Below are 22,801 nucleotides of genomic sequence, written 5' to 3' on the forward strand. Positions count from 1 at the left end.
CTGCATCATGTGCAATAGAAAAATGAAACCCTATTTCAGTTTAAAACTTTAAGGACTAACACAAAGCTAGTCTTCCAAGCAAAAATACTGGAGAAGATAAAAGATATGAAGTTGAGCCTCTTGCAAAAACTGAATTATGAGCTTCAAGGGCTATAGCAATTGTGAAATGAATCCTTACATCTATTGGCTGAAAACAATTGCTTAGCTTTGGATGTATTGGTTTAAGAGAATGAATAATTTTGATTACAGTTTACTAGCCTGTGATTTAGCACACCCTAAGTTTCTTTCCCACCTCTGCCACAGATAGGTTGGACAAGATTGTGTTTGGCCTGAACAGGCAGTCCTATGTTTCTTACCTTTACAGATCAGTGCTAAAAACATTTCACTTCTGCCAAACAACAACTGGGCAAAGTCAGACTCACCTCAAAGAATGCTGTTATACTGGTGGAAGTCTGTAGCACAACTCCAGCTTAGCACTCTTGATTTTAAAAACAAACTAAATCACTAAAATGGGAATTGTTGAGAAATGGAATTCCCTGCAGTCTTAACAGTCCCAGTAAACACAGAGAAAATTTGGACAGAAAAGATAAAGTTAAACGACAGTGGAGAAATGAGTACAAGTACTTTTTCTGTCCTCCAGCCCATCTATGTAAATAGATATACCTGCTGATTCATGTAAAGGTATAAATAAATAAATAAAAAACCCCCAACCTCAACAGTGACAGACATCAGTGAGGCATTTGCCAGACAGAACAAACAGAAAAATAAATTATCTTCTCCTAAGAGAACTCTAGACAAAATGCAGCAGATAGCAATTCCACAACCCAAAACCAGAAAAGCACTTTGCCTAAGTGAAGAGTGCCAAAGTGGTCCTGTACATCCTTAGGCTGAGATACATTTCATCAGATACATTTCATCGATTACAGTGCAGGCGACAGCATGCTGAAACAAACTGCCCAGAGAGGTGGTGGAGTCTTCCTTGCTGGAAGGATGATGCTGGAAGATGATTCAAGAATCATTTGGACACAACCCTGTGCTTTCAGATGACCCTGCTTGAGCAGGCAGGTTGTATCAGATGACCAGCAGAGATCCCTCACAATCCTACTCATTCTCTGATTCTGTGATTTGCTTTCAAAATAAAAAGGTGTGGTATCTAGAAAGTCAGTGCACTCTACATAATGCAAAACAAGCTGTGGTCTGCTGGGGACCCCTTCTGTGTTGCTGAATCCTATAGAGTTTTTGTTTAGCAGCCATGGCAGAAGAAAGCAATCAGCTCAGCTCTGCAGTCTGTTCAAAATGCTGTTCTTAAAACCTCATAGCATCCTATTATCTTTTATCAAAATTATCCTATTATCCTATTATCAAAAAGTAATTCTTTTTGTTTCATAAAATCAGCATTTCAATTTCAGTGAAGAGCCATGCTGAGCAGGGTAACAGCATGTGAAAGAGACAGTCTCTCTTTCAGAAGACTTTAGAAGAAAATGGAAGAAAGCAAATATATAAAATACATTTGAAGGATAGAGATATTGATTTTACAATCACAATTTTCAGAATGCTTGTGAGAGCAAAGTGAATAGTGTGTTTAACAGGTTTTCACTGCTATCCAGGCACTTTAAAAGTGGAGAAAGGGTCAAAAAGCACTAGAGGGAGCTGCTGCTCCACTCGGATTCTTGCATTCAGCACAAATTGCTACCCACTGGATTGAGACAGGTGTGAGCTCACATCTCGACTCTCCTGTACTGAAATAACAGAACAGTACTCAAAAACAACATCAGAGAGCAAGGATGTATACTACGAATTATGAACCAGAAGGGAGTCAAAGAACATCTTAGAAGCCTGTAATATATAACAGATTTTAAGCAAATACTCAAAGGAGGAATATATTCTGTTGGTTTACAAAAGTATTTTATATAGCTGATCAGTAAAAATCCTCATTGACTCCTTGCCTTTTGTGAGCACAGGATTTGCTCCAAAGGGAAAAAAAAATGACACAAAAAAAAGAAAGGATAAGGGAAAAATGACACAAAAGAAAGGATATCTGGAAGAAATTTCATAGAAAGTCCCACTTTAACTGAGTAGTTTCATTACCAGATGCCAATCAATCTATATTTCTGACAGTGATATAGGTTTTTAACCAAAGCTGTGCAGATGATGTTAAGGGACTAGAAACTCACTCCAAACATTAATTTTACTGAAAAAAAAATCTCCAGGAATTAGGTTAGGAATAAAAAGAAAAAAGATGAGATACTGAGAGAAGGTTAGAAAAGTCTTAAATGCAGCCATGCAACAAGTAAGTTTTTGACTGTTAGAAAGTGCATTTACAATCCTGTCACATGAAAGCACAGCATGTATGCTAACTGCAATTTTTCTAACTTTCCAGTTTTCTTTAATTTTACCCTGGTCTTTTCCCCACAAATCCCTATCTGCGCACACTGTTATTAGGATTGTCCTCTGCAATAAATACCCTGAGCACTGTGTTCTGTCCACCAACTTCTTCCTCAAAGAAGTAGAACTTTCCTACTCACTTTTTTTTTTTTTTGTACTGAGCACTGGACTGTTCTAATATCTAAATTAAATACGCAGCATCAGGGCATAAACTGAAAAATAAATTAGGTAAATTTATTCATTTCAAACACACACTGTATGCTGTAGCTACCCTAACAATTAATGACTGAATCTCCTTTGTATAAAAAAAAAATTCATATTCTTTTGAAACATCAGCCAAAACCCAAACTTATTTATACTGAAGAGTCTAATATTTACATTTTCGGTCAATCTGTTAACCACTTTGTACCCTGTGTATGCCCAGCTTATGACAGCAACCACCCTGCAGGTGTGACTGTTCTTCTGCACTTTGGAAAGGCCAAGTAAAGGCTAACAATGCATCCACATGCATGAAGAAGCTGCCAACTATTAGGAGAGAAGGGTGACTAGAAGCACAGCAAAACTGAATATGGTTTGAGCCTTGAAAAAGAGAGGGGGAACAATGCATCATGCTGAAGTTTTTTTTGGTGCAAGCTGGGGCCCTTGAAATACGGGGATACTGCCAATGCACATTAGCAGGCATTTCTGCTTTTAGAGTGTGCCTTTTCTATGTGTTATGTTCTCAGTCTTGGAAGGGGAACGCAAGATGGTGGTACAGCTGTATTCAAAGAAGGGAATGCATCAAGATAGTGATACCAGAAACAAACACTTTTAAACCAACATTTAGGCCATGGCTGCTTGAGGAATGCTTTTCTGTATGTAGTGCTAGGCTACAGTACACCCAATACAGAGTTGCTTGTAGTGATGTTGCCATGCTGACAAAGTTGAGCTTTCCACTTGCTGTAAGAAAATCTGAAATTTGTCTTAGTAATAGAAGCGCAGTTTAGCTTCCACTCAAGATTTCTGGTATCTCTGTCAAAGATCATACACCTTCCCAAGCCTGACCTGCCAGCAAATCTAGGCTGGCAGAAATCTGTGATAGAGTAACAGCTTTTCACCGGCTCACAAAAAGCTAAGTAGATTAGGACTAACACTGACCTCTGCCATGGTTTGCTTTTTTATCCTTTAAAGGTTATTTTGGGAAGTTGTATGAAGATTCTTCATCACTCCTTTTCTCTGTTTGGCTTCCTGCAGTTTGCAGTACCATTTCAGCATTAGGATTGTGCAAAAGAGTCAAATGAGCAAGGCTGTTCAATTTTATTACAGCCAGGGGAGAAGAGTGAGTGGGAGGGATTTTTAACTGTTTGGTTTTATGCAGGATAAATGAACTCCATAAAACTCCTCTTTCTGAACACCTTTTGCAAGAAAAAATTATTTATGCAATTTATGCAGTGTTTGTTTTAGATAAGGGTAGATGACATCTGTTTCATTTCAGTCATTTTATCCCATGTAGCAGTGCATTATTCTCTTCTCTACATATAAGACGAGGTTGAAGCATATGAATCGAATGTTCAGATGCATAAACCGCTAACCTTTATCCATTTCAGGTAAGCAAAAGAAGGAATTATTAATTTTTTTTGTTTATATTAGGAATGTAAAGCAGCAGACGTTTACACAAATAGCTGTTTTGTATTTGGGCATGCCAGCCTTTTTACAATATAATATATAGAGATTTTACACATATGACCAAGTCTTCCTCTACCAAAAGAAGGCTGCATTCATTGAAAACTAATATACAACCATGCCTGACTTGAATTTTAAATCCTTTAAAAAAAAATAGAGAAGAAAAAGAAAATCCCAAACCTCTTAGATCTGAGCTAAACCCCTTAGTTCTTCATATTACAAATCCTTTCATAAAGTCATGTATTTCTTAATCTTTTTAATTCTTCAGTCAACTCATTTGAACTACAGCTGAGTGCTCATTCCAGTGCTGGGTATAATCCTCCCCACCATTCAGACAGTTGGCACATGCTTCACAAAGTCCTTCATCTTTCAAATTACCCCTCTGAGACAGAAATTATCCCTTCTTCTACAGAGCATCACGCATTTTGCAAAGGGAATGAATGCACAGTATTCACAGTTAGCATACATGGCCAGTCTTTCTTTGAAATGCCTATTTCTCTGCTGAAGTTTCCATCTTGTTCTTTCCCTCCTATGTAGTCACTCATACTTGTGGACCCAGCCTTTTATTTTTGCTGTATCAAAAGGCTACCAGTAGCAGGTGTTTGATACAGCAGAGTCCACACTGATCAATTATTTTCAACTATAACTGTGATCCAGTAACCTGCTACAAAAAAGTCAACAAAATCTGAGGACAGAGTGAAAATTTCCCATTCCCCTCGTTAGTTACTCACAGGAGGTCCTGGTGGCCCTGGTTTTCCTGGCAGGCCTGGTTTGCCTCGTCTCCCCTGGAAACAAAAAATTACAACAGACATTTACAAATGCTGTGATTAGGGGCTGATTTGGAACAAGAATTTTAAGAAAAGATTTATTGTCTTATGTACTAGCAAAAAAACAAAAAAAAAACCCCAACCCAAAACCCATCTAAAATGAATACTCTGTATCAGTCACTGCAACATTATCTAATTTGAGTAGTTCAAGGATTGCTTTTAATAGTTATGACAAACTATATTTGCATCCCTATAACATTTATTGTCTCATTTTAAAGCTTTGTCTCATGTGTGAGTGCACATTCATAAGGCTATCAATAAAGCATCTTGATGAGGTGTAAAGAAATTGTATTTGTCAGAATACACCAGAGCTTGGGAAGTTAAACTGTGCTCCAGCAGACAGACTGGACAGTCAGGACACAAGTGTAATATACCTCAATTAACAAACACCCATACCCTTCTTTGCTGGGATGTGATAATGAGCACAAAAGCCAGAGATTTATTTGCAAAAACAATTCACCTTCTTTGTGCAATTACTACCATCTGTGTATGTATAATGCACATGCAAAATCACTGGCATTAAAACTTAAAGTCCATAAACATCTACTTAAGGGAGACTTTCAACTCAGTTTCTAAAAAAAACATGCATATGTAACTACTACAATTTTTTAGTACAGAGTTTGCTTGAACAACTGTTTTCACATATGCTTTTTTTTTAGGAAGATCAGCATAAAAATGAAAGTAATTTACAGGAATTAACATCATTATTGTCAAGCTGAAATGTGATGCACATTTTTTAGAAACAGCAGCTGAGAACAACTAATATTTCGGTGCAAATGGCAAAGAAAAAGAGCATTATATCCATTAAGAGTAAATTTTTCCCTTGCATATGGCAAATGTAAATTAACATTAAGCATTACAGGGCTGTCCTGGTGAAAACTTGGCTTAAAACGTGAAAAAATTTAAATTCTTGCTGACAGCTCACAATTAACACATAGGGATATTTCCGTAAGCTATGGTCCCTGCTTTTAAGTCTGCTTCTGTATTTTATTAAACAACAGTCTCACACAGACTGCAGAAGCAATCTCAGAACAGAAAGTGAAATCCAGTTTCGCTATTTGCAGGTGAGAGTCCAGATCTGTAGGAAAGCACTCTCATGCTCTGCATTTCATTAATCTTGTTCTGAGGGGAAGAAGATGATGACAGTAAGGGTGGAAAATCCCTCTCCCTCACACCCTGTAGCTCTCCAGAGGCTCTCCTGAGAGAGGTAGGTATTTGAAGCCCTTCATGCTGAAGAACAATCAGAACAAAGATCGTGTGGATGTTTCAGCCACTGGGTTGTTCCTCACATGTACACTGCCACCACAGTTCCATGAACGTCTTCAGTCAGTCAGTGTGTTTTAAGGGCAGTGTGAAACAAAACCACCTCAGCATATTTGGAGTGCCAAATTCCTGGGTCTTAACTAGCTGAGACATGTGTTATGTGCTGAGCTGTTTAATCCCACCAGTACTTGCACATGCAGGGCTCTAACTGGGGCAGCTCGGGGTAAATTTTTAGAACCAAAATACAGTACTAGGTGCCTAGTCTGGGCTCAAGGCTACACTGGCCCTTACTCTCCACCCCCAGCATGTCCTGTGCTTGCTGGTAACACTGTGCCTGCAGCCCTGGGGCCAGCTAGAGCTGGGAACTGAGCAGGGATAAGATGGAGCAGTTTTTGACTTTGTCCAGTTCAGCGATGCAGTTCACTGAGCAATTGAGGAGCTTGCCTGGCCTGACAGGGCACAGCACAGGGAAAGGGACACATGCACAAGGAAAGGGGACTGCAGTTAGCTACATCTGTACTTTTGGACTGACCTCCACTCTGGAAATACAGGTGCAAACTAATATTTCCTGATTATTATTTTTTTTAAAGTAAACTTCCCTTAGAAAGTATGAAAACCAGATTGAGAGGTAATAATGTAAAAAACAAAGATAAATTACTCCATAGTTTTAAAATAGTCCCTCTGAGTTATAATGATCGACAGTGTTGACTTCTTGAAGCACCTTCCTTTTCCTGTTTGAACTTATTTAAAGTATCCTGAGGATGACACTTAAAATCATAGCAGTCTAAACAAAGTATCAAGGAAGTGTCAGGATGAAGAAGACAGGGCTTTGACTGGCAGACACAACTGTGAACGAGGTGTTAATTACACAGGAAAACATGGAATATGTTGGGCAGGCAATTTTATCTCTGTTTACAAGACAAGCTAAAATGTGATTTATGACATAGCAAAGAGAAAACTTGATGAACTTCCTGAAAAAACAATTATAAAAAAAAATTTGGGGTCGTTATTTTTCACTGTCATTTATTAATTACTAGAGCACACACCCAGTGAAACACAAAAGAAACATTTGCCCTACTTTTTATCCAACCATTATATTATTAGTTATTATGCAATGTCACATGTAAAACAACCACACAGATCAGTATGAGGCATAAGCTTTTTATAGACTAATAAAAGTCCTTTTTTTGCCTCCGAGCACCTTTATAAACTGTCTGGTATTTTAAATTTAATACAGAAATATTTGAAAGGCCACTGCCTTTCAGCAATGCCTTTCAGATACAGAGACTGCAATGCTAGGAATACCCAAAGCTCCACCTACTTGTCAGCACTCCTGCTTCTCTACGACTTCTCAGCATCAGCAGGGAAAAAAAATAAAAGATATACTATAGCAACAGTGTAAGTAGAAAAAATTAATTTATATTTTTGTTTAGGGCAATTAAAACAATTAGAAGAATGTTTTTGACAAGCCCATAATGATGTTGCCTTGAGCCGACCACAAGCCAGACCATGACTAAATATTTACAGTTTGATTTTGAGTCATGCTTCTGGCAAGAAAGAAGTGAAAAACATGTGAGTGCCCTCTCTGGTTCGTAGAGTGGGCTTAGCAGAGAGCCACAGCTCCCATCTCCTGCTCAGCAATGTGTCTTGGCAGCCCCATGAGAGCTGGACTTGGTGCCACACTGCTGTGCAGAGGGCTGACAGCCTCCACTGGAGGCCTGCTACCTTTATTTAGCTGAGATCACTGAGCAAATACTGAGGTTATAAAACCACTCAAAGTAGAAATAAATGTCCTAAGTATCACATCCTTCCTTCAACTAAATAAAAAATGCAATACCACCTACACTAACTTAAAAACAATATGTGGTGTCAACAAGTTGTCTAATGCTACTTAGAAAATCGGAAGAACAAAAACTGGTTATTTCCTTTGTGCTGCATACATTTTTTCTGGCAATCAATGTGATAAGTTTTCTAAATGTTACTGATATTGTATGCTGTCTCCTTGACTCCTGAATTGCCTGCCCCCTACTAATTTGTACAGCTGGCTACTTTCCTCTTTCCCAAAGGACAGACTTCAGCTAGATCATTCAAATAATCAATCATTCAAATAACAACTGCTTGGTTAGGGGCAAAAAGAGATAAAACACTAAAAATAAAGTAAATGAGAAAGTATGTGCTGCAGGAAACCCAGCTGAGTGCCTAGCTGAAGCACATGGTCAGCTGCATTCCTTATTCCTCTCTTCCTTCAACCCCTTTCTGAATTGAAACGACTTGATGAGCTTTGCTTGATGTGAGATGGAAAGCTGTTCCGAAGAGAGGCTCTGGCCATCCTTCCATAGGCTTTGTGCTCTGGTTCTGGCTGCTGCCCCTGGGCACTGCTGCAGGTCCAACATACAGTGCAAGAATTTAAAATCTGTGCTGTAAACCCCCGCTGTATCATGTCATATCCATCTACTCACATCTCTCTAACTTTAGAGGAGTAAGATCTCTAATCCTAGTGTTTAAAAATAAGATGAGGATTACTTAAGGATAAAATCAAGCAGTTATGTAGGAACACTGACATGATTTATGGAATTAATAATTTAAAAAAATCTACGCTTGAGTATGAAGGCAAAAGTTGTTAGAATAAGCCCATGTGAATTTTAAAGGCAAACTGCTAATTAGTGGTTCTTGAAACACATAATCACACTTCAAAATAGGAACTAGTTCTAGGGAAAGTAGAAATCTGGGCTTTAAAGTCTTAGCTGCTGTAGTTGTTATTCAAGACTAATGAGGTTTATGTAATTTGTTTACCAAGATAAACTAAGATTCTCTCGGTTAGCCCTCAAAACCAGAGTAACAAAGGCACAGATATAACCAAAACAGGAGGCAGGTGGAAAGACCCCCATCCCAGAGTGCCTAACCCAGGGATGCCCATCAGCACCTTGCATACCTGAATGCAGCCACACGAGTGGAGCTCTGGGCAGTTAAGACTATTTCTCCAGATGCCCAAAGTTGCCACCAAACAGCCAGACAAGTTCCAGTGCCTACACTAACTCAGATTATTGCAGGAGTTTGGACATTCTCTCCCCTAAACTGAAAATCTATGTTGGAGACAATGAAACCTTTTTAACTTCAGCAATACAGCATTAGGACTTGAATGTACAATTCCTTCTTCAGTCCTATTAGCTTTGGCCTTGAGGACATATTATGATAACCAGTATATTACAAATTAACCTTGGTATTAAATGTTAAACCTGAACAAAATCACAGGCAATAAGGCCAGAAGGCAATAAGGCAATAAGGCCAGAAGGCAAGAAATTAAGCCATTTGCAGAAATCAAGTGCAAGTCTGCTCCTCATATCCCACTATAACCTTTCACAGAAACACAGCTCACAGAAGAATGGAGCACACAGAGCCTAATCCCCTATTTTGGGAGAGAAGTCAATAGGGAGCTCCTCACTAATGCAGAAGCATTCCTGCACTCAATCTTGGGTTTCCAAAATAATTTTAGGAATGATTTACAAAATCTCTAGTTTCTTCATGGTCATATTAATACAACGCTAAGAGGGAGTGCCTAGGCAGACTACAGAAAATTCAAATGCATTTAACAAACAAAAAAAAGTCCTTAAACAGGTATGGCAATGCCAAGAAGTTGAATGCCACAACTTTTTTTGATGACAAATCACTAGGTAAAATCCATCACAAGTTTTCAAGTGCATCCATAAAAGCTCAGTTTTAATACAAAATCACTCAAAGAAATAGATCTCAACTATATCTAGATAGTTTATACCTTAATTTTTAATTGTGAGAAATAATTTCTTAGTCTCTCACGTTTCTATACCTTTTGCTAAAAGACATTAAAAGAAATAATAAGAGTACTTGGAAGAGTATCTGAAAATTCTAAATGAGCTTCTTAAACGTTAAAGCATTTCTGCTATTCCATTGAAAGTGAGATTTTAATTTCTTCATTGGAAATTAACAAGGGAAAAAACAGAACTTTTCTAACTGACAAATCTGCCTTTAGCATTCTAAATTACAACTAAATGTCAGAGTGAAGGAACATACAGAACTCCAACTTAAAGCTGAAATCACATTGGAGCTTTGCATTCGTAAAAACAACTTACATCAAAGTCAAGAGGGACTGAGAAGATTAAAAGACATTCCAAAACTCCAGAGCTTTAGCTGTGAAGAAAATGTTTTGCATTGTGCCAGGAGGCTGACCTGCAATGCAGACATTATCATTGCTCTGTAAAATTTTTTTTACAATTGGTTAAGTACAACATTTACTCACTGAACTAGAAAACAAATTACGTCAAAGAAATATGTAAGTTCTATAAATCAGATAACTGCAATCTGAATTTAAATTAATTTTTATGTCACTCTAAATAATTATATTAAGAAAATCTAACAGCACTCCATCCATTTATTTATGAAGATTTTCTACTCTGTCATAACTTTATTCATGCTTGATTAGAAAAACTTGTAATCTCAGAGAGTAAACTGATTATTAGCATAAAGTCAAAAAACTGCAATTCCATTAGGTCCCTCCAAACACATAATTTTAGTGAAATCAATGCTGAAATACTAGATATGACAACAGACTCTCAGTTTTATGAGGTGTTTAATTTATTACTAAGATAATGCTAAAATAACTTCCTCAACTCAAGTATTTGGTATTATAAACACAACTATTGGAAATAAGGAAGTTCTTTCAAAAATATTTACTTCAGGACACCTGCAACATCCCAAGGAATACAGAGTCAAGAATACGGCTGTGATATTGTACAAGGATTTGTAAATGCTTGAACTTAATTCACCACTGGAACCAGAGAAACTACCATGATGGAAAAATAATCTTTTTAAACACATATAAAAGATTTTTTAAAAAAATCTTATTAATCCATGAAAATGAAGTTGTTGGCAGCTATGCTGAAGTTAGAGCTAGTCAAATAAAAACCACAGAATTGTCTGGGTTGGAGGGAACTCTTGAGATCACTTAGTATAATCCCTGTCCTCAAGTAGGGTCAACTGTCCAGGGCTCTGTCTACTCAGCTTTTGAATATCTCCACAGATGGAGATTGCATAAACTCTCTGGGCAACCTGCATCAGTATTTGATGAACGTCACATTAAGACAGTAATTTCTTGTGTTCAGAGAGAATTTTCTGTTGTTTTTTTAAAAAACATTTTGCCAATTGCCTCTTGTCCTGTCACCAACTACTACTGAGAAGAATGCGTCTCCCTCTTCTTTATTCCCTCACATCAGGTATTGACACACATGGATTAGCTTCCCACTGAGCCTTATCCAGGCTGAAGATTCCCAGCTCTGTCTATCTCTCCTTTCATGAAACTGGCTCCACTGGCACTTTGCAGCCCTCTTCTACACCCCCTCAGGAAATCTCTATCTTGAAGTGGTCTCACTAGTGCTGAGCAAAGGGGAATGATATCTCCCCTGACCTGATGGCAATGCTCTTTCAAATGCAGGCCAGGATATTGTTGGCCTTTTTTATACGACAAGGATGCACTGCTGGCTCATGGTCTGCTTTCTGGCCAAATTGTTCCTCTGCACAAAGCTTTCTTCCAGATAGTTTGTTTCCACTGTATGCTGATATCTGGGGTTATTTCTCCCTAGATGCTGAGTTTTGCATTTGCCCTTGTTGAATTTCTTGTGGTTTCTCCTGCCCCAGCTCTCTGCTACAATTCTGCCCCATTTTCAGGCTGCTAACAAGGACAGAGGACAGTTCTGGCTCTAGTGTTAGCCCTGCGACACATCAGTCATCCCCCGCTGGAGATTGGGCCACTAATGACAAACCTCTGGACCTTGTTCAGATGGTTTTCAATCCACCTCACCATCTACCCATCTAACCTGTATTTTGACAGCTTGTCTATGAAGTTGATGAGGTAAAACTATTGGAGATAAAGTCAAAGGCTTTGCTAAAGCTGAGGTTGACATTCCCTACTCACTTCTCCTCCACCTAGCTAGTCACATTGCAGTAGAAAGCAATGTATTTGGTCAAGCAAAATTTCCCTTCCACAAGTCCATGAAGACTATCCCAATCACCTTCTTGAACTCCATGTGTTTGGAAATGCTTTCCAGGAAGATTTCCTCTTTCACATTCCCAGGGACTGAGGTGAAACCTGTTGTCCTTTAGTTCCCTGCACCTTTCTTTGTGATGATAGAAGTGGTATTTGCTCTTTTCCAGTCTTCAGGAGCCTCTCCCAGTCATCATGACCATTCAAAATACTCAAGAAAGGATTGTAATATGTGAGGCCCCCTGGACTTAGACAGCTGTGTCCTCCATCTGGGTACAAAATTCTGACAGCAAACAGCTGTCATTGCTCCTTCAGTAGTGCTAGGGTCCTGTGCCTTGGAACTACCATCTCTAAGAAAATTTTTGGAATTCACAGAAGTATTGTATTTTAAAAATCAAATCATTTTCAGAAAAAATAGTATTCATAAAAAATGCATCAAGTTCAGGGAAAATCCCTGCTACAAAGATATCCAGCTGAAATTAAGCAATACAAGACATTTGGAATTTTATTTTGGAAATATGAACTTCACCACGTTTAATCACATAGTAAAGGCACAGTCTGGAAAACTCCATCCAGGCTGTAAACTAGAGGTAGTAGAATTTTTTAAGAATACACAGCAACGTGACAAAATTGTTTGAAGACTTTAGAAAATACTTTGCATGGGAGCTGAAGGCCTGTAGTTGAATTTTTTCAAAAATAAATGGAATGGTGACTTGGTTATGGAGAAAAAACTCTAAAGAACTCTCCAATATAAAGAAGGCACTAAAAAAACCCCATTTGCTGAAGGCTAATGGAGGATCAGCTACATATCCAGTGTAAAATAAAATTTTGAAATTATTTTGAAATGTGTGACTGACAAGAAACACTGGAAGTAAGAAATCAAGGAGACTTGCCCAGAATCTGTTGTTGATGTTCTTTCAAGTGGAAACTGGACTTCTGCACAAGATGCACTTACCTAGAAAGTGCAGGATTATTGAGAAAAATAATAGTTGTGCATAACACAGGGATTCAGAAAGATGGCGTAGTTGCCTACTGTGGTTTAAATTCCATGCAATTCTAGGTTAGTACCCAATCTTACTATTTTTTGTGGGCCAGTAATATTGGATCAGGGACTTTTCTGAGCAATGTGTAATTACCTTCTGAATCTCCTGATGTCATTCTGAGCACTTGTGTAATAGTATCAAGTTGCTGCAGCAGTAACATGCCTGAAGCCAACATGATGGACACTGAACAGTTATGGATGAATGTTGTGCCTGCCCACAGAGTTGTCTCGTATTTCTCACACAGGGATGAGGAAAAAGGAATGAGAAGCTGCTTCTGCTGGCCCACTTCTTTCAGTGACCAGAACTCAAACCAAAAGCTCCCGCTGAGCAAGGTTTCATGTCTAACACAAATCACTTCACTACGGATAAAAAGCCCTAAAACATTATACAAAGTCACTACTTGCAGAGCAAGAGGAAACACTAGCCTTTTTTAAGAAGAGCAAATGCTTGAGGGACTCCTAGAGCCCGCAGGAAAACACAACATTGACTAACATGAACGGCAGTGGGTAACTTGGAGAAAGGAGAAACGTAAGGGCACTACATGATCATACAAAATATAACTGCATTCACTGAAGACATCACAACACAGATGCCCTTTAAATGAGTATCATGTAAGTCTCAGGTTGATTGAAGAATCAGAAATAAGTTCACTGTGTGCTCTCTGAATACGGCTAGGTTGTATGTAAACCAATACTCTTGAAAAATGCTAGATTATTAATCTATTTGTTTATTCAGGAAAGGAATATTTATGCGTTTTGCTACTAGAGCAGTATGAGAGAAAAAAAATCCTTATGAATCCAATTTTTATCATCATACTAATTGTTCTCCATGACTGCATTACTTCAAATTTTTAGCAAGTTTGCAATTTGCTCTTTAAAAGAGCCAAAAAATAGAACATTCATCTTGATACAGGGTTCTCTAACGCTGCACAGAGCTAGTCAAAGAACTTTCAGGGCTTCATCTCTCTCCTTCTGAATGATCTCCCCACACTGCATGTAAACATATCACACCAGTGTACTGCTTTCTGCAAACCTTTTTATTCTTTAGGATATCTGGAAGGCATCCAGGGAGACCAACTAAGATAATACTTCACACATTTCTGCCACCAATTTCCATTGCTGACCATCATTTAAACAACTAAGAACCTAAACTGCTCTTTGATTGGGAGCAAGATTATAACCCAGGGTGATCATACAGTAATAGTACATCAGATCACCAAGACACATAAAATGACATATTCAGTATTTTAATAATTATGCCTTCATTCAAATGACTCCACATAACTATAGCTACAGTGCATCTATCAGACAAAAGCTGTTACCATTTTAGTTCAAAAAATGTATTCATCCCCATTTCCACTTGAAATAAATAAACCACTGACATAATCTAATTAAGTGATGATGTAAATTTGCATTTCTAAGCCTATTTGATATATATGTCAATAAGCATTTTAAGGCTGACATAACTTTGAATTCAAAACCTACAGTTTTTTACCTTTATGTTTATTATTAACTCCACTTATTCTATTTCTACAATAATTAGTATATGTATTTTCATGATGCAATTTTTAATGTAGATCATTCCTGTGAGGTGAAAGAAATACTACTTCTCAGAATTATTCTTCTTAATAGGGGTAGAATTTTCCAAATTCCCTCTTTAGTGAATGCAGGAAGATGTGTGCCCACTCTGGAATCTTTTGTATTTCTTGGTAGTTCTAATATTAAACTCTGAGCTGGGTTGATACAATAAAACCTCACTTAAAACTCTCTGAAAATTAAAATGAATGCTCTTTTCCTTGCCTTTCTACTAATTTTCTATTGCCACTATTATTTCTATTAGTTGTCACTAGCTCTAACATGAGCCTTCTATATGTTTCTTCAGTATCACCCTTAACACAGTTAATTCTCCTCAGTTCCTTATGCCTTGCTTCAATGTGTATTCCGAGGTCTATAAGTTACACACTTATTGATTTTCCTCTCTACTCCGTATTAATTTAAGACCAGTTTTCAAAGGAGTTGAACACTTAAAAATGCTCCTGATGTAAGTGGAAATTAAAATTTTGAATATAGGAAGTATTGTATGCATGACAATTAAAAAAAAAAAAACCTGTTCTGAAAGTGTGGCACCCAAACTGAACAGATACTTTCAGGTGTTTCTGGAGTGGCTTCTTTTTCCCTAATATGTTACAGTTCCAGTCTTCAGAATGGACACAATATCACTTTTAGGCCTGAATAATATGTTGGAGAAAAAAAATTATTACCTAGTTACTCACTCAATAATATGCTTTAATCATCAAAATACAGGCCATGAGAAAAGCAATAACTGCATATAATGTGAAAAATTTGGAGGATCTGCTGGAAGTAGAACAGAGGAACATGACATCTATAATTGAATAAAGAAGAGCATTTAATAGCCATTAGATGTGCACTGTCCTGTTTGTCATTAAACAGAGCAGAGATCTTGTTACAAATGGTATGTTATTGTGTAATTAAATGTATTGGAAATGGAAAAGCACATGGGAGTTGAATTAAGAGTGCCAACAATGTTGTTAATGGTTGGGCGGGAGTGGCCAGCAGAAGGAGAATTGAGCATTTCACTGGCAGAAAGATAAAGACAGATGCTGAGGCTCCACAGTCTGCTGCTCCCATTGTTTGGCTCAAGGCAGCTGTGTGCATGGCGAGATTACAAAACCATCAGTGCTCGTGTTTTTATTGATGCTGGAGTGTGACAGCAGCTCTATTTTATATGTAAGAAAGAATGTCCATGATGAACGTATCAAGCCACTAATTCCTACTGCAAAATGGAAAAAAATTGAAAAGTGTATCCAAATACATTTATCTACCATTAAGTATAATACAGTGTGTTAACTCTGAATTTTTGCTCTGAATTCATAAAACAATGAAGAAGTTCCAAGACTGAAGTTTCTAAACCATAGTAATACTTATAACTGTTCCTAAAGGAGAAGTATTTCCTTTTGCAGATTCAATACTCCATAGAAAAACTCTATGATAAAACTGGATACAAATTTCTTTTCACAGTATCCTGAATATTTAATTGTGTAACTGTAATAGTCATGGTAATTATAAAAACCTTAACAGGGATGTTAATATGGTAGTGAATATGCTTTAATAACATATTCATCACACAACTTTGAACTCTCCATTACTACACTGACTTTTTCTGAACAAGTTCTCAATCCTTTGTGAGAAACTTAAATAAACCCAGCTTTCAAATCTTCATGTTCAGTTTAAACAGAATTTAGTACTATTTTTAAAACTTACAAATCAACATAAAACATAGTTTGGGGCCTAGACATCATTACTCATTTTGTTCAAGAACTAGTCCCCTGTTAGTTTTATTACTATTACTGGAATCATTAAATTAGCCTTTAAAAATTCACTGTAGTTTACTAAGATCAATTATGAGAACCACTAAATCCTTTTACTTCAGATATTTTAACTGAGATTTGAATATCAAGATGCCTAAAAAAACCAAGAATTATTGAGACACAACTTCAAAACTGCAAACTAGGCATACACTTAATTCATAAAAATATTGAAATTCTGGAGTCTTAATATCTTCCCCAACTTTTAGGAACATAGTAGATTATAAATTCACAAAACTGAATTCATTCTTGCAATAACACAATCATAAAGCTTTGTTATTTGTTCTAACAAATTATCAAATTCAGTACGTCAGGGAAAATAAAAGCAGAACAAGGAGAAACCTGTCAGTCAATTCAAAATTCTGAATAATTCTGAATATTTATATAATATATTTGGCATATTCTGCCCCCTCTCCCCTTTACTGTATCATATGCTTTTTATATGTATGTTAGGTGCTGACACTTGCATAATGGCATCTAAAAGCCCTGGGTCAATAGTACTGGTTTCTGTTAACATTTTAGATAATGACCCTAAACTCATATTTTTGTATACCTTAGATTTTGTAAGGTATAGTTCATCCCTGCTAAAAAAAATGGAAACTCAAAAGTTTTCATATTATTTCACCTAAAATTACAGCAGAAACACATGCACAAAACACAACACAACACATCTGTGCTGCCAGTCATTAAAACACTTTAGATGGTTGAAATTGTTAAATCTCCTTCAACTGAAGAGAAACCTCAAGTGTCAAGGCTCAGTTTGTTGTCAGCATGCTTCATACTCAGCTGCTACCTTACGATTTTTTATTAGTGCTCAGGCACAAGTCGCACATCAAGCTGTTAGCACACTCACCAGTTGTACACCAAGTTTACTCACCCTTTGACCTTCTTTGCCAGGTGGGCCTTGGGGACCCTCCAGCAAACCCTGAAAATACAAACATTAAACAATTATAACATTCAGTGCTATTTTCATTCTTCATTTTTCTATAGAAGTAAGACTAATCCAAAGATCCAGATGGCAAGGCAAGGCATTTATTTCTAATAATAAAAATTGGATATTCATCACAATTCCTTCAATGTTAAATTAAGGTTCAAGAAAAAGCGCAAACAATAATTATTAATCACATTGCATCATATAAAGGCTGAATCCTTTGGAACAGAAGAGGTAAGTCAGCGCTAATTAAGCTTAGTTATATTCAACTACAATATTATAAGAACAGTGATTTATCTTGTTAAGTTAGGATGCCATAAAAAAATTAAAGAAAAGTTATTTTAAATGAAAGACGACTTTACAACTCAAATTCAAATATAGGCACTGAAGGGGGAGGGGAAGGCAGGGAAAGGGAACTAAATATAGCAGAAGGCCTTATGCTTGCTGCATCCTAAGAACCAGCCCTGTGCTGCTTCCTCTGCATGGCTGGCTCGGCTTTTCAAAACATTTTAGTGCCTCTTCTCTCTTTCTCTCCTGACCAGGCACAGGAACTTTGAATGCTTTGAATATATCCTTGACTTGTGAGCCTTCCTTCTGAACTCAGTGCAAGGATGTGCCTTTTTCAGTCACAGAACAAATCACAGACTAGTTCTGATGCTTAGGGGCTTTAATTTTATATCTGATTAATGAACAACATAATCATAAAGCCTCCAAATAACATCTCAGAACAGTCATTCCCCCCACTCGCTCTTTACTCCATGAGTCACCTTGGAAAACAATTAAAAAAATTACTTTGAGAAAGCAATCTGATTTCCATTATAGCAACAAGAAATGTGAAATCAGTTTCGATGTAATCAGCAAAGACTATATAACAGTTCTGCTTTGTATAATTAAAAAGTCTTGCATTTTACATTGCATATTCTTACAGGGTGTCAAAAATTAAAGAACTTGCATTTTGTTTATTTAAGAATTTGAAATATTAAAGTATTAAAATCTTTGAGATTACTCAGACTTGTGTATTGCTTCAGCTTGAGTTATATCTTTTGTCAAATTCAAACTCATTATTCAGAATCAGTTACAAATATTTATTGACCCAATGAGGGTGAACTAAGGCCCCCTGACAATCATGATTTTTAAAAGTACCCAGATTTTTAGAAATGAATTTAAGAAGTTCCTTTATGATCTCTAATTCCCATGATAAACTTGAGAAAGTAAGTAGGCATTCCAAACCTACTAGCTCATATATCTTCAAGTAATGTTTTAAGTTGATTAGTATGTAGTCTGACTTCAATTTTAAAAAGATGAAGTCGCTTCAAGAGCTTTTACATTCCTCTAATTTCCCCACTTTGAAATACTGAAGCTAAAAATATATCTCAGACAGTATTTCAGTATAGGATATTTCTCCTATTATTTCAGTTCATAATGTGAAGAGAATAAGTTTTAGGATCTTTTGCAAAGTTGATGCACACCATTTCCATCTTTCACCGTAAGTTTATGGAACTAAAATATGCATGAGAATGTTGTGCCCAACAAATAAAATAATGGGAAGTTAATTACACTGCAAGTTATATAGCTTATACATACACAAACCCATAAAGCACGATGTCAATGTGACCTCTGTGAAGTTTGTTAACTTTCTCATCAAGGCAGCGTGGAACTTGTAGAGTATTCTGTCTAACTGTGAGCAATATTCTAATTCTGTAAAAAAATTCTGGGAATTCAGGAAGAGGTGGAATTTTGTTTTGTTAATCTTTCATTTTAGTGACAACTTTATGCAGAGGAATGAGATGAAAACCTGCAATGTCTGTTTTATGGGGAGGAAATACTGAGCCTCACATATCTGTACAATAAGGCTCCAAGAGGACAAGAATTACACAAGAATGTAACTGCACAATAGTGATAATTAATAGCCAACATTTTTATCCAAGGAGTACTTTCATTCTTTTTCTTCTCTCTACAATATTATTGTCAAGAAATAGGAACTAGATAAGGAGATTTATCTTCAAGGAAAGGGAGGAGAGCTGTGTACAATTGGTAGCTAGGCAGGGAGGACTCCCCTGTACAAGGAGCCACATCCTGATATTGAAACTGAGGTAAAAGTTCACACCAGCTTCAGTGGGATCTTCGGTTTAAAAAGTGATAGGACAACAATGGCCATGTTAACTAACAGCTCTAAAACTGTAATAACTTGTCTAAAGTAATGACTTAGCAATGATATCTCTGCTCAACATTCACTGAAAGAGATCCTGGAAAAATAATTGCAGAAGAAAGCTGCCAGAGAAATCAAAAAGAAACCTTCTACCATAAAACATCTACCGTTGAACTCCTGTAGTATTTGGCAATGAATAGAAATGTGTTTGCAGGAAGGCAGACTAAAGTGTCTACTTAGGTCATATTCCTAGTTAATTTCTGGAGATCTTCCTTTGGAGATCAAAGATCAGATCTGACCCTCTCAAACCATGGATAGCACAGCTGGTCAGAGGAGCCAACCACCGCAGATAAAGGGATAGAATACAGACTGAATATACATATCTATATCTATAGCTATCTGTGGTCCATGGGATATGCTCTGGATTGTATTCAAAACATTTATGTCAGAAGGCAATCTATTCTACATGTACAATCTCCCCAGGAAAAAAACCTCCAAAGCAATTAAAATCATAGAACCATACAATGGCTTGGGTTGGAACGGACCTTTAAAGGTCATTTAGTCCAACCCTCCTGCAATGAGCAGGGACATCTTCAACCAGATAAGGTTGCTGAGAGGCCCATCCAACCTGGACTTGAATGTTTCCAGGGATGTAGCATCCACCAGCTCTATGGGCAACCTGTTCCAGTGTTTTACCACTCTCCTTGTAAAAAACTTCATTATTATATCTAACCTAAATGGACCTTCCTTCTATTTAATACTGCCTTCAGTTTTATTCCTTGCCTTATCTCAACAGGCTCAGCTGAAGTCTGTCCCCACCTTTCTTATGGGTACCCTTCAGATATTGAAAGGCAGTTGAAATCATTCACCATGTGTCACTGTCACTCTAATACTTTTGAACTGGCAAGAGCATGGGTATGGCAATGAGCAAAAGACTATCTCAGAACAGCACAAGGCACTGTGAGGTATAAAACCAGCCTATTCGCCTGATGTCAGGCTGTCAGGAAAATACGATGCATCCTTTGAGGTGACCTAACACACATGGGATTTTCCTGACTCTGCGAGGCCACCTATGAGGCTGGAAGGTGATAGCCTTCTACCTACTTCATGGAGTAGTGAATTCAAATAACATATACAGTCTATAAAGTCTGTTCCTGTCATGGACCAAGCAAGCCCCTTGGAGTTATATACTTGAAGGAGCTTGAGGAACATGAAGTGTAAATGTCTCAGACATTACCAGGTAGCTTGGGTAAAATAAAAGTCAGTAAACTGAAGATGTTCTTAAGCGCATCTGATAGTTAAAAACTCGATCACAGTGAGTGAGGATGGCTATGAAGAGAGATGAAACATGGGTAGGCACAAGAGGGTTGTACAAAATCTTGAAAATGAAGAGCAGAAACTTGTGAATTCCCTTACAAGAGGTAAACCATAAAGGGAAGTGTTGACAAGAGAAAAGATGCTGGTTAGAATATAAAATTGAAAAAGCAAGAACACTATGAAGAACATGCAGACAAGTATTTAAACCAAGTATCATCAAAACGTGGTCTAAGCCTTAGTTAAGGGAAGCTAGGAGAAAAACAACAGGTTTAAAAACGCTACAGTAGAATAAGTTAATTTTTAAAAGAACTTGCATTGAAAATATCTGTAGGAATTAACATTTTAATATTTTAACAGCTAATATTTTTTCAAGTGACAGAAGATAAAAACTAATAAGAATTATTTAACTTGAGACAACAGAAGAAAAATATGTTGGGAAGTGATAGAAAAATCAGCTAACAGTCCAGCCAGTTACGCTGTTTTAAGTTTCAGAACCCGTTAGTTTAAAGTGTATGAGTGTGGAGCTATCAGGAACTGCTTATTGTAGAAGGGCTAAAATCCTGTCATGTGATTCAGGAGGTACAAAAGCATTTTAAAAAATCTGATACATCATGACAAGCATCTGCAGAGATATGGTGGAGGCATCATTCATAAATTTAATAACTCAGAGTAATTGCCTCAGAACCAAACCAAATCAAAGTTTTTATTGTGACCCTGTGGTGAAACAAACAAAGTAAAAAAAAAAATTAAAATCCTAGCTGAAGTGGAAGAGTGAGGTTACTTAAGCCTGCTATTCATGTTATTTCTCATGGAAGATTATGGTTGATGCCAAGAGAGCAAGTATCAGACAAGTACATATATTTTTGGTAGTCTGAAAGTTGCTTTGAAATATAGCTGATGGTTTTTGAAGCAGAAGGGTAGACAGCTGCCTTATGTACACGTAGGTAGTGTTGCTGGAATCTGTTTCCTTCTCAACACAAATTAAATATAATATGAACATTAGCAATAAAGCAGGTCTAATTAAGGCACAAAAATTATTTCATTTATAGACTGGTTTGTGTGTTCTGTACACAGGCTACTCTCATCTAGTTTTTCCTGACTACGAATTCCAGCAAACACATGACTGCAATTTTTACAGAAGAAACACTATTAGACAGGGAGAAAATGCATGTAATTTAGTGACATGAGTTAAACAGCGACAAAGTCTAAATTAGGTATGCAGAAATGCCTTGTGGCAATGTAAGAACAGGTCATTTTTTAACCATTTGAATATGCAAGCTTTTTTAATGATAAAACTTGCTACTTCAAAATGACCTAGATATAAGAGATGTGATTTTTCCAATCAATTTCAAAACATTATTTTGATAAACAGAAAGGCATAGCTTCACTGAAACAACGACAACACTAAAACATTTTTAAAAGCAAACTGGTGGGAAATTCCCTCTGCAGAGGATTGATGTAGTTGTTTAAAGCACAACTCTCATCAAGATAAAGAAATGGCATCACACTGTTGAATAACATATTCAATGATCCCTCAGTAAACTCCAGAACTACAGCAGCACAGAATAACAATAATCAAGAGTCAGGTAAAAAGAGACCACAGATTTTCAAATTCCTGCCATAACACAGTGGGTGGTCACTGTGAAGCACAGTGGGTGGTCACAGTGAAGCACAGCAGCTTGACTGACTTGAAGAGCACTCCCTAGCCACCCAAATGCTGCTTGTGGAATGGATGGCACTGCTGTGGCTGCAGTGAGAATGCCACAGCATCCCAGACAGGATACAACAAGATGCAGTTCAATAGGTCTTAAACACATCTACTTATT

The 22,801-nt window shown here is 37.1% G+C and overlaps 1 protein-coding gene across 9 annotated transcripts in view; it reads right to left on the reverse strand.

Annotated features, from left to right (window-relative positions):
• COL19A1 (collagen type XIX alpha 1 chain) overlaps positions 1–22,801 on the reverse strand; it is a 168,176-nt gene that overhangs the window by 52,490 nt on the left and 92,885 nt on the right. For all 9 annotated transcript variants that reach the window (XM_085056550.1, XM_085056551.1, XM_085056547.1 and 6 more), the window contains 2 exons: positions 17,456–17,503; positions 4,779–4,832 (listed from right to left, as the gene is read on the reverse strand). In XM_085056550.1, coding sequence (XP_084912676.1) covers positions 4,779–4,832; positions 17,456–17,503 — 102 coding nt within the window. The remainder of the gene's footprint in view (positions 1–4,778; positions 4,833–17,455; positions 17,504–22,801) is intronic.

This window comes from Lichenostomus cassidix, chromosome 3, assembly GCF_008360975.1.
Source record: "Lichenostomus cassidix isolate B80296 chromosome 3, HeHo_3.0, whole genome shotgun sequence".
In the NCBI taxonomy this organism is placed as follows: Eukaryota; Metazoa; Chordata; class Aves; order Passeriformes; family Meliphagidae; genus Lichenostomus; species Lichenostomus cassidix.